The sequence below is a fragment of the Pithys albifrons genome, chromosome 3 (genome assembly GCF_047495875.1).
Source record: "Pithys albifrons albifrons isolate INPA30051 chromosome 3, PitAlb_v1, whole genome shotgun sequence".
Lineage (NCBI taxonomy): Eukaryota > Metazoa > Chordata > Aves > Passeriformes > Thamnophilidae > Pithys > Pithys albifrons.
In genome coordinates, this window is record NC_092460.1 from 29,362,547 (window position 1) to 29,379,878 (window position 17,332).

Below are 17,332 nucleotides of genomic sequence, written 5' to 3' on the forward strand. Positions count from 1 at the left end.
TTTTACATGCTTTAATTCAGATCTTACTAAATACAAGAGAAGTTGAAGAAAAGGGAATTTGTCATGTACCTGTTTTCACTCAAATTGGAAATGTCACACAGTCAGCTTCACTATTTTCCCTGCACAGGCAGTTTTATCCACTGCTTATGTACAGCAGCATCATGAACATGGGTCTGAAGCCATGGTAGGGGGATTGGGATCTTTAAGGTCCCTTCCCATTCAAACCATTCTATGATTCTGTTTTTATCTGTCCATCTCAGCACTACAGCTGCAAATGTGAGGAGCACTCAGGAAGGTCTGCCCAGGTTTCCTTAGCAGTGGCAGAAGTAGCAGTAACACAGGTCTTCTGGACCTCGTTACAAGTCAAAGATACTCGAGAGATAGTGCCCGAGTTGCTGCCTGTCCAAACATTTATTGCACTACATTTTGGATGTAGTTCAATATGTTCCCTGTGTTTGGCATACCTATGAGGTTGGACTTCTGGGAGGACAAAGGCACAAAGACAGCTGTGAAACTCCCCAAGGACAATATTGTACTCTTCTGACTAGTTGGGGCCTTTTCATTCCTCGTTCCATTCCAATGTGGACATCATCTACTATGAGTTCAGGGAGTTTTAACATTTGACAGAAAAGAAAATCTTTCAACTTGTCTATCTGTGAAGAAAGAAAGGCAGAACCTGTTATGAGAGGGTTGCATTGTTCATCTAAATTTGAGATCAAAACACCTGGATTTTTTGGAAATACTTCAGATTCTAGACTGTGAAGTTCTCCCTTCCCTGTTCTTGTGTTGTGCTGGGACTGCTCCCTGCACCTAGCAGTAATGAAACAGCTGAAAGGGGAAACATTCTTGTCTATTATTTAATAGCTGCAGATTACCCTCTTGTATCTCTGCTCAGATGAACTGCAGTAGGTTTGGCTTTGTGCCTTCTGCAACCTCTTCACTTACACGAAAACACAAATGATATCTATGAAATGAATCTTGGTTGCTTTCAAATGGACAATTTGCATTTCTGATTTAAAGAAAGAAACACACAGCTGTGACACCTCTTGTTTTCAGAACACAACACCACAGGGAAACCAAGCAATAAGGCAAGGCTACATTTGCCATTAATAAGCAATTGATTGCAAAAACCAGAGGAAATTCTGACAATCGGATTGTTCTTTAATGCCAACTAAGTGTGCTCTCAGCAGGAGGTAGTGAGCTTTTGCAGTAGATTGTTAGGGCAGTGAAGTAGCAAGAAAATGTGAGAATGTCCAGAACATAAACTGGATAGTGTAGCCATAATAGCATCTGCTACTGATAAATCTATGAAGCTTTTTGACCAGTGTTTTTTATACTACTATATGGCATGCCAGGAGTTTGATTTCACTCTTAGAAAGAAAGACACAGATTGCCATTTATGTTCATGAGCCAAGATAAACTCATAAATACATATGATTTTGCAACACTTTATTCAGAATTACAAGGATTTTAACATATTGCATGTTAGCACAGGAATCAGCTTGCATTACACTGCAGAACAGATGATGAGAACAGAAGGAAAAAAATCTATTATAGAAAAAACTTTACCAAAACTCTGAAATGTATTGCAGCCAGAACAAAATGTTCTCAGTATGATTGGAGAAGGCACCCTGTATGTCAGTGTAGCAACCATAAATCAGGTGTATATAAAATGCTGTAGGATGGCAAAGCGCTATGGTGAAAACCTGCAGACATAGCTGTCCCTTTCAGGTGCCTTTCACGGTCATAACTGTGAAGCTTGGTAAATATTTAACTGGAAAACCACCATGGAATGCCTCCAAAAACCAGGAAGCACTGACGACAATTCTGCAAGTGCTTTTTTTTCTGCCTGACCGTATTTTACTCAGGCTCTAGCACAGTGGGATCAAGCAATGTTGGAATTGTCAACTTGTTCTGTGAAAAAGCATAAATTCAGTTCAGCTGCATAGTCTGAAAGCAAGGCTATAAATATATGTATTTCCAAGACACCGGGTGTCTCTCAGGTCAAAAAATTAATTCTGGCTGATCATTTCCTCTCAAACATGTTTTAACACTTGCAAAAAATTGAGGGGAGGGGGATTATATTAGAATTATTTTAAAGAAGGAACCCTTACTAATTTAATATTCTTGTATTTTCTATTTAGTAATGATCTTTTCCCAGAGATAACCATGGCTTGTTTTGTGTGTGTTGTGTGTGTGTGTGTATGTGCAGGCACAATTCTTTCAGGAGGCACTTGCCAAGGCAGATGCAAGTGTCCAGTGTTGATTTTAACATGGGGACAGATCCGATTTTGCAAAGGGGAGAGACAACAACCAGCATTGGGAGAATAAAACCAGAACTCTACAAACAGAAGTCTGTGGATTCTGATGGACAACAAGAAGATGTGAAAACTTGTGGAAAACTTAACTTCACTCTCCGGTATGATTATGAAAATGAACTTCTGGCTGTCACAATTGTCAAAGCCTTAGATCTGCCTGCTAAAGACTTCACAGGAACATCTGATCCCTACGTTAAGATTTATCTGCTTCCAGATAGGAAAAAGAAGTTTCAGACACGAGTTCACAGAAAGACATTAAATCCTGTCTTTGATGAAACCTTTCAGTTTCCTGTAGCCTATGATCAACTCAGCAACAGGAAATTGCATTTCAGTGTTTATGATTTTGACAGGTTTTCTAGACATGACATGATTGGGGAAGTTATTCTTGATAACCTTTTTGAAGTCTCAGATCTCTCCAGGGAAGCCAATGTATGGAAAGACATCCACTGTGCCACCACAGTAAGTAATGTATTCCAAAAGCATTGAAATGATATTTCATTTCTCTTTTGTAGTTTGCAGCAGTGTACCCTGTTTATCAGCAGTCTAAAATAAAAAAAAAAAAAATAGATTGTGAATTTTTTTTCCTTTGAGCACAGAGAATAAGACACTTGGGAAACTATAAAATTTAATTACCAAAAAGTCTTCTGGGAACATATTGTCATCTTTATGTCTCACTGTGTATATATAAATTATGATTATTAATTATAAACTACATCATGAAAGTCACTGCTTAGCAAGACCTGTTAACATTTTCCTGTTAGTAAAACACCCGGTCCTGCCAAATGACCATGGAAAAGGGTCCATCCTATCCTGCTCTTGTTAGCAGATTTTCAAAGGTTAGAAATCTTTTAAAAGAAGAGAGGCTAAAAGTGCATGAGGTGTCAAATGCTCTTTGCTGACTGATCTGTGCTTAGAGCCCCTAGTAAGTGTATCTGTGTTGCTGCTGATTACTAGCAAAACTCAAGAGACACAAGGACGTAGAATTAGGAAATTAAAATTAATTTGTTTACTGTTGCAAGCAAGAAAACGAGGCCTGTGCATTGATGTCAGGATGGATGACAGGCTACCAGAGAGAAAAACAAGTCTCCAAACATTGTCTTTATTAACCTTGAAATATAAACTCATCTTTCCTAGCTGGAATTGGAAGGGGAAAAAAACCAGCTAAAATGATAAAGTGTAGGGTGTTTGTTTTGGTCTTGTTTTCTTTTTAACTACTACGCTGTTTATATAGAAATTTTCCTATCCCTTGGTCTGTGGGTACATCCAAAACAGTTTCCACTTATCCCTGGGTTTGAGCAAAGGCTAGACTTCCACATGGGGATAAACAAAGGCCAGACCAGTACGACATTCCTCCAGTAACAGAAGATTCATAGTATCCCTTCATTAGTCAGACACTTCCATGCCTTTTTTACCAAATGTTTTATTACGTTAATACTGCTAAACAGTGAAATCTATGTCTAAATGATTAGAAGGACAAAGAGGACTGGTATGTCCTCAACAGACTGAGCATTAGCACTGTGTTTTCCAAGAAAGGAGAAGTACTGGGCAGTGTAGCATAGTGAAGGCAATGTTTGAATGTGAATTCACAGCAGCAGTTACTTATTTTGACTGTTGGTTCTACCAAACTGGTCTGAACAGCCTTCGGCACACCCCCAGAAAACTGAATTTCTGTATGCCTTGTTTGATGTAGCTCAGACTTCAGGTAAATTTAAGAATTGTACTGTCAAGCTTAAAATTGAATCTGTGTTTAAGGTCTTGGAATAATAGTGCAGTAACCATTTTTAAATTTTTTTCCTGGCTTTGATATTATCTTTAGTTATGACTTAAATGCTCACCAGCCCTTTGCAGCGAGTGTGTGTGTGAGATTTTCAGCTGATAAACAGAGAGGTTTCAGTAAATTAGTATCTCTGGACTGTTCATCACTGGTTTTGAACAGATTGAAATGCCATACAAATTATGCAGTTGGGATAGTTACCAATATACATCTGGATGAAAATGGTGGCGAAACTTGGCACTGTATCCTAATTCAATTTTCTTCCTTGCTAAGGATGAGTGCATGCAGCTATAGTGCCTAATTCATTCTGATGGTATTTTGATCCATATGAAGCTTAAGAGGAAGCATGAAGCTTTTGGGTCTCAGCCTTTCAGCCAGTATAGTTTACAGTACTGCACATGAATGAAGTTTTTCCATTTAAACCATTAACAATAAGCACATAAAACAGAGGTACCTTCTAGTATTGGGTGACCTCATTAGCTTTCACAGGACTTACCCTGTTCTCAGAAAATGATGTAAGAAACTGATTGAATTGATTTTCTCCTGGAAAAATTAAAACCTCCTGTAAGATGTCCTGTTACTATATGTACAATGTACTGCCCTGTGTTTTAGTTGAGCTGCTTCAAGTAGATTAAAATTGGCTAAAAATACAGGTTCTAGTTCTGGCATTTCATAACCTGTAAGTTGAGAGAGCCAAACTTGCACAGGAATAAACACTGCATGAGATATTAATGGGGAATAATAGTCTTAGACATGAGATCTAAAGTTTACCAAAGTCATTAACTAGCAATTAAATAACTAATTAATACTTGACAGAGTCAATCAAACTTTGATGAAACCTTGAAAAAGAAAGATGCACCTAGTTCTACAACTGGTGAAAAATAACTTTACTCCAAACAAACATGCTTTGATATTCATAAAGAACCTTTGAAAATCAAACAGGCTGTCCCAGTGGAAAAGGTCATACTTATACAGTAGAGCCCAGGAACCAAGACGCAATTCCGTAAATATATTTCTCTCACTCTTTTTTCTTCTTCAGCTTTGATCTGTTCTGTTGTATGTTTTGTGGAGTTTCTCATCTCTTCATTCAGACATGCTTCATACACCCAGTGGTCTGCTCGTGTTCATGCTAATTGATAGATGGTAGAAAATGGCAGAAGTAATAGATAAAAGCATCAGTTCAAAACTTAACACAGCATAATTAGCCTCTCCTCAGCTATGAGTCTTTTACATCTCTTCCATAATCAAGAATTTTCTATTCAGAAGGTAAAATAAGGGTAAAACCAATTCCTACTACCTGCTTGAAAAGAACCTATTTTTATGACACAAAACTGCACTCTTTAATACTACTAGAGAGATTTACCAAGAAAATTAATTACATTTTACCAGTGAAGAAAAATAACTACAGGAGACCAGAAGATTCCCTGTTATGAAAAGGCTCTTTGTCAGTTGCTAACATAAATTTTAAATGGTTTGAGGCCACATTTTAAGGATTGTTCTGTTTCTTGGTGTTCAAAGAGCATCACTATCAGAAAATGTATTATCACCAGCAACGTAGTGGACTAAGCCCTACAGCTACCTGTCTTCATCAGAATGGACTTATACTTGGTGTTTCTGGAAATGCACCTAAACAAAATGTTGAACAGGAGTGAAAGAGTAAAGGCTTGACAATGTAGAAACATCTATAATTTTTATACCAAGAATTGCTGGCACTTGTCATTTCTGCTCAGGGCCAATGATATAAACGAAACATGACCACTGCTTCTGCTGAGCTGGTGAGAGAATACTCTGGATCAGTCTTTAAAGGAAATGTTTTGAGGTTTTTCATTTAGATTTGGGGGACTGTATTAGGTCTGGATGATAACTAGAAAAGGCAATGGAGAAGAAAGGGTGGATTCTGTCTAGTTACTGAAGGTAGGGAATTTTTCTATTACTATTTAATAGTTCTTTTCATTTGAAATGACAAGTTTTTTGAATATTCTGATTTGCTAGAGGCAAACTCCTACTTTCAGTGTACCTTAAAAGTAATAAATATTAGATGAATGAAGAACATGATTACCTCAAAGGATTTTAATCTCTGCACATAGACACTACTGTGGCAGCAATACTAAGATGCATGGACTGTCTGACCTGCTGTGCCCTGAGTACTCTCTGAGTTTCTCACTGCAAATAGTCTCTTTGCAAACAAGGCATTGTGGCTTCAGAGGAGCATCTTTATATGGGAAGCCATACATTTTTGCTTCTTCTTGTGTCAGTAGATGCCATGGTTAGTTCACAGAAGTGCCTCTGTTCTGAAGCAGGAATGGGCTTCCTTGCTGCCTGGCAAGATGTAATTTCCCCCTGGCGCACAAGACAGATGGTTATGCACAGAGGGAGTGACTCAAGAAGCACCCAGGAGACTTTGCAGGGTACTATTGAGAGCACTCAGCCTGCTGGACCCTGCATGCAATCTCAGGGAGTGCTCCCTCTGCAATCAGGACTGCAATCAGCAGCAGTGCTTCTCCAGAGCCATCAGTGTGCCAGGTTGAAACAAGAATTAGGCCTTCACAAGCAGAAGACACAGTCATTATAGAGTAACAAGCCCCACTGCTTCCATACTGTCTTCCACAGAGGCGAGAACAAACATAAACTTAATTGATTCATTTCCCAGGATAACAGCACAATCAGTAACTGGTGCTGGAAGGGGAAAAAGAGCTGAAATTGATATGCAAAGAATAACTGCAGACAAAAGTAAATATTAGCAGTGAGGACAAGGTTTCTGAAGTAAAACCCCTTGAGAGGTGGTAGAATTAGCTGTCCAGTTTAAGCTTCATGTAGCTTTTATCAGTTTCTACGATAGCATGGATGCCATCAGATTCTAAATGCATAAACGACAAAACAGACTTGTAGATTTCTGTTCTGCTCCTTCCTATCACTCTTTTAACTCTTGATCTATACCTCAAAACAAAATATATCTTTATAAGTTCTTAGCTAGTCTGAGGGGACAGATTTTTCTTCCTCTTTTTGCATCCAACCCCCAATATTTCTTGGGGATTGTTATTTTATTTTATCCCTGATTCTTGAAGCTTGATGTCAGTAGTTTTTACTGGAAAGCAGAAATATACATAATATGCTTCTAAACAGAACAAGAGAGAAATCTGTCATTTGGGTGAATTATCTTCCTGCAGTATTCAAGTACTCCAAAGATTTAGTTCTGCCAATGCATTTTTTTCTTTAATTTTGCATACTGTCTGGAAAAACATTTTTCAGTGTGACTAAAAGAAACAGCTAAAAGTCTGGTAACATAAATGCCTGAATAAATTATTATATAGCTAGAATATTAATATTAATAATAACATATGTTTACTCAAAATACATCAGAAAAAAAAAAAAGAAGAGAAAAAAAATGGAAATCACTTGCTTAGGAATCAAGTGCAAAGGGAATTCATGCTACCCTTAGTATTTTTCCCATACTACTCTCACATGCAATCTTTAAAACATTATTTAAATTACAATTGATAGGAAAGTAGTTCTGGATATTAAAATTGAGATTAAGAATTTAAATTATTACTGTGGATTATGATAACATGAATTATAATGAAAGTAAAAATAACTAAGTTTTCAAGGGAATTTAATTTCTAAGGTACTATTAATTATGTAAATGCTTGTTTATTTTAACCATGGAAATTAATGACAGACTAATATAAATAAAAGCATATAACTCTTTTAGTTCCAGTAGCATTTACATAGTTCATTGTAGGAATTCATAGCAAGTTGCTCTTTTAAGACTTTGTTTGCATTTCAAAATTTGAAAAACCAGAGGAAAAGAAGACACAAACATCAATAAATATATGTCCCAGAGTTCATTTGTGATTCAAAAATGACAGCTTATTTCAAATATCAGCTCCCTATAATCTTTTCACATCTGCTAGCATAGGAAACCAGTTAAGATGTTGGCACACAGGAGGGATACTACAAAAGTTCTTACTCTGTCAGTATAATCAGTAAATGTTTTCCCTGTTCAGTTCAGGATTATGGATGTTGATATGTGAGTAAAAACTACCCTGAACATGTAAGGACCTATATCTAACTTCCCCACTGAAGTTGTGCAGGTTCCCAGCTAGAAGTTGTTTCCTCTATGGAATTTTGTGAAACCAACTGGGAAAATTAATTGGAGTAAGTGACAGCAAAGCTTTTTCCAGCAACAACAATTAAAAAAAACTTGATCAGTTTCATTGATGTTCTGCTACGAGTTCTCCAAACTTCTCTTTACATCCTTCTCCTGTTCATCCGTATTGTGGGTGGGAAGTACAGCCTCTGTAGAAATGCTGCTAATTGTACAGGCATAAGTGTGAAAATGAGGGCACTGCTGTCCGTTGGGTATGATAACAAATATAATAGAATAAGGAACTTATTTCATTTGAATTTTCCAACTCCTAGACTGATTTGCCAAGAGCCCATCAAGCTTAATGGATCTGTCCTGATGAAACTAATGGAAAAAATTATTAGCAAGTCCATTCAAATGGTTGCTTCCATGGGGTGAGAATTATGCTATTTTAAAAAAATCTGTATTCTCTAGATAAAAAAAAATGAAGGTCATCTGAATAACTGACATGCACATGTGAGAGGGTTGTTTCTTGGTTTTATTTTGTCCTACAATCACCATACCAAAAAACAGATTGAATGGAAGTAAAATGGTTGCTATAAAAATAACTGAAGATGATGTAGTGCTTGTCACTGATCCAGTTCCTTAGTACTGTTTAATGGCTTGTATACACAAAGGGGAAATAAGTGAAGAAGGGATCTGAAGTACCAACAAATGCTTGCATTTGCATTAGTGCAACTGTGCTCAGTGTTGGTTTGTCTGTACCTGTTATTGGAAGTCGGTGGGGAGGAGACATTTCAAGCATCTGTAAAGCTAGCTGTTAATTGAAATTTAAGTTTAGTTGAAGAGGAAAAAAAAAGAAACACTCAAAATAGGTCTAAAAAAACTCATGGGAATTACCTAAATATTTGCATGAATGGCAAACACTAGATTCAGGATTGTGTCTTCTGAGTTGTGTTTTGATTGAGGTGAACTGCAAGGCAGACATGACTGTTGAGGGCAGCCTGTGCCCTGGCTCCTCAGATTTGCTTGTACTGAAGGGTTCCTCTCAGACTCTTTGTGTGCACTTAATTATCTAGTGTATTATAAAGTGAGAAAAGTATGGATTTTCTAGAGCATTGAGATTCCAAAGTAATTTGCATCCTATTTTGAAATATGAACTAAAATCAATGATAATTAAGGATCTGGAATATTTAAAAATATTACTCATGATAATCAGTGTGGTAGATAACGATTGTCATAGTAGGTTAAAAAAACCCAAAGCATTCTTTTTTTTGATATCTAGGTCTAAATCTGTGCGTATATCTCTAAATTCATGAAGCTCTAGTGCTTAAGTTAACAATAAAAGTGAGGGGGTGGAAAGGAAACAGTGATATCCCAGACATTTTATAAAAGACCCAGTCTTTAATGCTATCATTCATATTTATTTATTTATTTATTTATTTATTTATTTATTTATTTATTTATTTATTTTTATATATATGCATAATTTTAAACTTAATTCTTCAAAAGAACATTTAAAAGTTCAGAAGTCTTGTACTTCACCTTCTATAATTGATTTCCAAAGCATATTTATATGAATGATTCATTTCAATTTCTTGTAGAGGTCCTAACAAGACATAGACAGCTTCACACTCATGTATGAAGAAAGGCCACCAAGCTTGGCAGATACTCAGAGCAGAAATGAAATAAGAATCCTAGGACTTTTTGTTCTTTAGTAATCAAAAAAATACAGTCTACAAAACTTTCAGCAAACAACAGATGCCACAAATAGCACCAAATGAAATTAAAAATAAAATCATCAGAATTATTTAAAGGATTCTGAAAGAAGTTGTATTTTAACTCAATCTGGGGACCATGGGAACTCCTAGTATATGGGGGCAATCTGTTACAGCCTTTTCTTTCCTCCAGAAGGAGAGTTAGGTATTGTTTATGGACTAGTGTGGGGTAAATACTGATTTTATTTCTCATCCTTTGATCTTAAAATGACTGACTCATAAATGTCTGTGATATTGAGAAGTATTTATATGAAATAGTATCTATTCTAATCTACTGCAGAATTTTTCTAGTGAAACATGAGTGTTATTCCATAATAATAAAGTCAGATCTTTCAGGGCAGCACAAGCCACATTTTTTCCAGATATAGGCCATAGGTGTCAGAAAATGCCTGGATAAACAGTGGAGTGATAGAGAGACTTTTCCCAATCATAAAGCCATCCCTTAACATTTCAAACTGAGTAGTCAGTACACAAGTTACAGAGCTCTGGTAACTTCAGTATATCTGCCCTCTGGAAGTCTACTGTTTGGAGTGAAAAGATGCTTCTCATTGGTTTTCCAAGCATTCTTTTTTGAGTTAAGGCAGATTCTTTATTCATTAAATGGTCAAAACATCAGGTTTGATGGCAGGGTATTTTCCAATTTTTTTTTCCATATAACCTCAATACATACTGTTCAGAAGGGAAAGAAAAAGGACTGGGCATGAGTCTTAAATGGTTGTCATTTTGTTAAGCATTCATGCTTTCCTCTGTTCTTCAAAAAAGTACTGTGGAGTTACTACCACATGAAGATTTTTTAAGCATTTTGACCAATGCTTCTTTTAAAGTATTTAAGTCATAGTGCATAGTATGAATGACTATAGTACATATACAGAGTATGTATGTCTATAGTACACACACACACACACACACACACACACACACACACATATATATATATATACACACTACGATATTCAGTTGAGCTCATCCAAACCTTTTACTGTCTATCCAATTTCACTTCAAAATAAAATAATAGTATAGTCAAGTTCATACTCCTGTCTTTGAAAGTGAATTTTTCTCTGTTCATCTACAAGTCATGTCTCTGAAGAGGGAAACATTAGGACTTTTTATGAGCTGCTCACAGTGTTTCATATCCAACCCATCTTTATGACCTCTCTCAACACAGACCTTAAATTTTGAAGCACTGAACGTGGGATAACTTTTCCTTTCAAACAAAAGAGTAAGATCTGTTTGACATACAGATATGAGGAACAACAATCAGACTCTGAATTCAGAAAGTAGTGGTAGTAACAGAAGGAGTGTTTTAAAGAATTTTCAGATACGACAAAAACTGTAATATAGAGTACTTGCCAGATTAAGAAATTAGTGTAAAGAATCACATTTCATTTGTTCTAGTTTTATTAGTATTTTCTGAAATAAAAAAGTGAGTTTGATAATGTACTCTGTGGCACAAAACTGTGCTTTTCATGGCAAAGAAAGGGGTTGGTTTGAGAACATGCCAAATAGTTGTATTTGTCCTATGTAGACTGAATGAGTTAAATAATTTTGAAATCCTGAGAAATCTGAAATCCTGTCAAGCATCAAATTTGCCCACAGTGTATGTTCAAATGCTTATCAATCTATTAATTCTCAGAATAGAATCCCTGCAAAATGACTGAACATGTGAATTGACCAACCTACACAAAAGTCAATATTTTATTACTAGCGCAACAGAGAATTTAAAGCTACTCTAAAACTGCATTTTTCAATCTAAAGTCTACAACACAGGGAAAAAAACCCCAACAAAACAAAATATAAAAAAGAAACCCCTGAAGCATGTGATTAAGTCTGTCTTTACTCAAGAAAGATGTGAAGCACCTATTTCAATTTAGACAGAGTATTAACCCAAAGGAAGTCAATAAAACTCCTCACATAAGCAGCTGAAGAGTGTGAACAAGAAGCCCCAGTCTTCTCATAACTATAAACAATGTGTTTGTTATCTACTCAGCAACCATTATTCTAATATGTTCCATTTAAAAATATATCATGCTTGCCTACTGATGCTAGCACAGCTGTAGGATAAATCCAGAAGCTCTCAAGGGAATTTGTGCTCTCAGTGTAACTGTAGCTTTTACAAATAAAATATTGAAGCTGAGCTGTTAAAAAAAAGCTTTTTAGTAGAGTAAAAAAAAAGTCCTTTGAGATCACATGAGCACACTTGAGAGTGGCTACCTGACAGAAGTCACTTCCTTACATGCTCCTCACAAGCTTGTATGAAGAGTTCTTAATATACAATTTTCTTGGGGTTTACTTTGGAGGGAAGGAGATGTTGAAATTTAAAACAGGAACAATTTAGAACATAACTAACATTTGAAGACCTAAATTTTTTATTATATTAGGATAATTATATACCTTTGAGAAAAGAAAAAAAAAATAGAACTGATGGAAACTCACTTAGGTAATATTTTTCAAGTATTGTAGAACTGTGTAATTTCATCATATTGCATAAATTCACAACATATTGTCTCAATAGAGAAACTGTCTCTTTGTGAGGATTATTAAGACCAATATGGACCTTATACATCTTTCTGAGTATAGTAGCCTCCAAAAAGTTGCTGCTGAGCCAGGGAATCTATAGATGCTACTCCTTTCCTTTGTTTTTCCTCTAAAACAGAACAACCCCACAAACACAGTAAAAGCTGTAAAGACAGCAGCTTTTACAAGTATGTTCTCCTTTGACAGGATTAGCCTTTCATTCACATATTTGTGTGCAGAAATAAATCTCCTACATAAATTCCAGTGTCAATTATGGAGTATGAGTTCTTTTCAAGAGCAGAACCTGACATTCTACATTCAGCACCTTTTCATTTGTGTGAATTCAACACAAACATATCAGAAATCCAGAAAGTTTTGGTTCTGCTTTTGTTTTAATTTCTCAGTTTAGTAATTGTACATCCTGTCACTGAAATATTATCCTGTTGTTACTCTTTCTGTACTTTATAGAAATAATTTTTGAAAATTGCTTGTGACCCCTTCAAAAGCTTCTGAGGCTGCAACAGAAGCCTCTCTCCATGTTAAAAAAAAAAAAAAAAAAAAGAAATCCTAAAGTTTGGCATGATCTGTACTGAATTGTGGGCAGTATGATGAGATTTCTAATTATTGCTTTTTTTTCAGGAAAGCATAGATTTGGGTGAGATCATGTTTTCCCTTTGTTATTTGCCTACTGCTGGGAGAATGACATTGACAGTCATCAAATGTAGGAATCTCAAAGCAATGGATATAACTGGTGCATCAGGTGAATCTACCTCTTTTTTTTTTTTTTAATAGCAAGGCAGCATCTATTCAAGAAGGGGATAAATAGGAACTCCTTGGGTTTTCTGTGTTTAATGTGGTTGTGGGATGGAAACAGCAGGAGAATGGATATAGACCGTGTTTAGATCTACTGCCTATCTTTGGTTTGACAGTCACTATGCCTGTTTAGAATGCCCATACCTTCCCTTTGTACTTACAGCATGTTGAAAGCAATGTTTGCCAGGGTCACCAAAATATTTGAATTTTTTTATCTTGTCAATATAACATTCTTACAACAAATACTCTTCTTTTGCTATGCATTTGACTGATTTTGAGTCCAAATGCATTCAAATGATTATTTGTTACTCAGATCCATATGTCAAAGTGTCACTGATGTGTGAGGGACGAAGACTGAAAAAACGGAAGACAACCACAAAGAAGAACACGCTCAATCCCATTTATAATGAAGCCATCATTTTTGATATCCCTCCAGAGAATGTGGACCAGGTCAGCCTCTCCATTGCAGTGATGGATTATGATCGGTAAGCACAGTTTGCTTTCTGACCATTAATCACCAGTAAGACGATACCTGATCATTGCAAGTCACTGCTTTCTGCTGCCTTGAACTTACAAGAAGCTTCAGTGGCACAAAAATTAAAAAAAAAAAACCAAACAAACCTTGGGGTCTTTTTCCTGAAGAGGTTTAAAGCTTCCACAACTTTTACCCTTTTATCTGTGTCATAAATAACTTGAATGAGTGAGAAATATGGCTCAACCTTCTTACAGGCCACTAGTCTTGGCAAACATTCCTGGAATACATCTGGTGATTGGACTATGTAAAAGCTTTATAAAACAGATGTTTAAATAGTTTAAAATAGTCCCTCACACCTCTAATTTCTGTTTAAATGGCAGGTATTTAAAACCAAAGGAAATGTGACTGACTAAAAAAGAATTAGATGCTAATTACCACATTGAATTAAGTCATAATTGATTCTTTGGTTGATTCAATAAAGTAACCTTTCAACACGTAACCTTTGGGTTCAGCTCTCACTGACAACATATCTAAGCCTCAATTATCTATATCCTCACAAAAACTGACAGGAAGAAACTCCTGCTTAGAGTGACTCAAGAACTGCAGGATGAACAAGACAGTGACTGACAGAATCCTGCTTGAGCCAAGTCTGCTTCATTCAAGTGCTGTTAGTAATGAGCTCTTGAGATTGCAGGGAAAATAAATGGTGAAAGTCCAGTTTAGTAAAATCACCCTTCAGACTGTTTCTTCTTACCATCAGATTCCTGGTTGTCCTCCAATTTCTGTCAGTAAGACTTTCTCAGTCAGGCATGAAAGAGGTACTGAGGTGCTGATAGCAGGGGAGGAGCACAGCAACTTGCACACTTTCGGTCCTGCTGAGGTGCTCCTTTCTCAGCGTTTGCTAAGAGGAAATTAGAAAGTATTATTCTAAGGTACATACACCCAAGGAACAGAAAATTACTTTCTGGAGTAACAAGTCTATGGCACTGCTAGGAGAATGAAGTATTATCAAGGTATAGTCTTTTACATTTTTGACTGAACTTCCAAAGATCACAACAGCTAGAGCTGGGAAATAGTTTATTAAATTATGTCTGAAGGATTTGCAGCATTTTTACCTCCTCTTCCACAAAATTCAAGCATGTTTTCCTTCTAGATAATTTCATGTTTTTGTGATCCTTTTCTGTCCTTGTGTCTTTTGGTTTGTAACCTTTTAATGGCAAGGGTTATGTCTTCATTGCTGTTTCTATCACTGCTAGAAGCACTCTGGTAGTGGCTGGAGGTTTTTGATGTTACCATTACAGAACTTAATATTACTATACTACCATTAAAACTAATATCTGTAATAAATGATGTGAAAACTTTGATCATGTATTCTGTGCCACAATAAACCAGTAAACAGAATTGTACATCATATGTTATTAAAACTATTTTTATTTTAAAAAATTCTGTCTCTCTGCAATTCTCAGAGTAGGGCACAATGAGGTCATTGGGGTATGTCGGACAGGCATTGACGCTGAAGGGCTTGGAAGAGATCATTGGAATGAAATGTTGGCTTACCCACGTAAACCAATAACTCACTGGCATCCACTAGTAGAGGTAAGAAGAAGAACTTTCTCTTTCTCAATATGGTAAATGATTTTTTCTCACCCTCTTATGTACTTTTGAGAATCACAAAAAACAGTGCAGCATCTAAATGTCAGCTACAAGATCCTTAGCACAACCTAAATCTAGTTGCACGAGTTAGTTGATTATTTAAAGGGACCACTTCAAAAGTTACCGTGATGCTTTAATGGCATTGCAAGGTTACATTAAGACATTTAAAGTTTCCAGAGATTATGATAAGGAACTTACATCTACTTAGAGATCATTTGCAAGAATTTCAAAAGCAATCATGTCCTACTGAAAAACTTTTAGCATGAACAGTTGTTGCTAAAACATTAATCTGAAATTGGCCTGTGAATTAGCCTAAATTCAGGCAACATACCAGCAGCTCCCTCCAGAGTTGTTCAACAAACGCCTATTGGAAGCTTATGCAAATGTATGGGTCATTTTGTCTGTAAGTCCCTGGACTCTTGTTCAACCTGCTATGGGCACATATTGCTGGTATTCTGTATACAAAATGCTTACAGCTTTGGATTCAGAAAGATACATATGGAAGCCTTAAGAAGCAGCAGGCTCTGTTTTGGAACACAGAGGACACACTGTTTAGCCTATCACAAAAGCAATCTCTGTAGAAAAATGAGTAGCTGTCTGAGACATCACAGGCCATTTGGTTTCCCCACTCTGTAGCACATGGCTGCACAACATGCCCTGTGACAGGGAGCAAAAGCCTAACAGCAAGGCTTTAGTAAAACACCTAAAGAAGAGTGTGGGGGCAATGAAACTCAGTCAGGGCAGCAGAGAAGTCTCTTTTAGGGTTTATGGCTCAATCTGGTTTAAGTTGTTTTGCAGACAGAGGTACCACTCCTGATTGGTGAAACAAACCCACTCATGTGAAATGAGTCAGAGGCAATTTTAGAAGATCACTTAAGAAATTTTCTGTCCGTTACTAGTTCTGCTGGAGACTTTGATGCTGGAGACCTTGATCCAGGGACTAGAAATGGTCTGGGTGTGATTTTCGGGGTTTTTTTGAGAGAGTCTCTCATCCTCAGAAATGAGGTGATGCGGAGGCAGATATGATGACATTTGTAAAAATAACTCTTTTCTTACAGCTACCTGGCAGAGCAACCAGTTTTGATAGCCAGGGATCCTGTTCATCACCAAAACCACCACTTACACCCTAAGGAACAAGAATGGATTCATCATGTTCAGTGTCCAAAGCTCCCTTCTAGCTCACATCTACATAAACAGAAGGTTCGGCTTCCACAGATGAACTGTATCCATATTTTTTTACTAAAATACATTTTTCCTATTTTATGTCTTATATTACAGTTTATAATAATTTCTTAATGTATGAATGAACTTGACTTGAGTCAAATATATCCATTCCTCATGCAAATTCATTCACCTATTTTATTGCTGGCATATATCCAGTGTCATACCCAAGAAGTGCTTTGATATGACCTGTATCTTTGCATAGACAAAGAAACCAGAAAAAAAAAATCCCTTAAGCAATTCAAAATTATTGCATCTTGTAATACCTAATTCCTTTGAGGGGCAGCAAAAAGTATATATAGCTCTTGTAATAAATTTCTTCTAAATTGCACTAAATCCTGAAAGATTTCACAAGATAGCATTCCAAAGTGAATGTTTGGATGAGAAAAACAACTGTTGTCATGATTTGAGTGTAAAATCAGCTCATTCCTTGGGCAGGGAGGAAGGGCTGATCAAAAGCCCACTGAAGTCAGTGAGAAGGATCTACTGGCTTTGGTGTGTTTTGGTTTTAGCCCTTATGGAACAGGTATCAGAACTGGATCTATGCAGTTATAATCTTCCAGCAATCACGATGCCAGCTGCACCCACAGGAACTCGTTAGCCTGTCCAGCAGAGCAGCCAGGCACATGCCCCCAGGCAGGTGAGTGCCCTCAGAGGATGGTTTGCCTCAGCTTCCCACTGGCTGACAAAGAGCTATCTCAG

The 17,332-nt window shown here is 36.6% G+C and overlaps 1 protein-coding gene across 1 annotated transcript in view; it reads left to right on the top strand.

Moving 5' to 3' along the window:
- The window catches only part of SYT10 (synaptotagmin 10), a 34,099-nt gene extending 17,418 nt beyond the window's left edge, over positions 1-16,681 (top strand). Inside the window, exons 3-7 of the mRNA XM_071549761.1 lie at positions 2,213-2,777; positions 13,108-13,228; positions 13,595-13,766; positions 15,223-15,352; positions 16,468-16,681. Coding sequence (XP_071405862.1) covers positions 2,213-2,777; positions 13,108-13,228; positions 13,595-13,766; positions 15,223-15,352; positions 16,468-16,539 — 1,060 coding nt within the window. The 3' untranslated portion in view covers positions 16,540-16,681. The remainder of the gene's footprint in view (positions 1-2,212; positions 2,778-13,107; positions 13,229-13,594; positions 13,767-15,222; positions 15,353-16,467) is intronic.
- Positions 16,682-17,332: the final 651 nt, after the last annotated feature.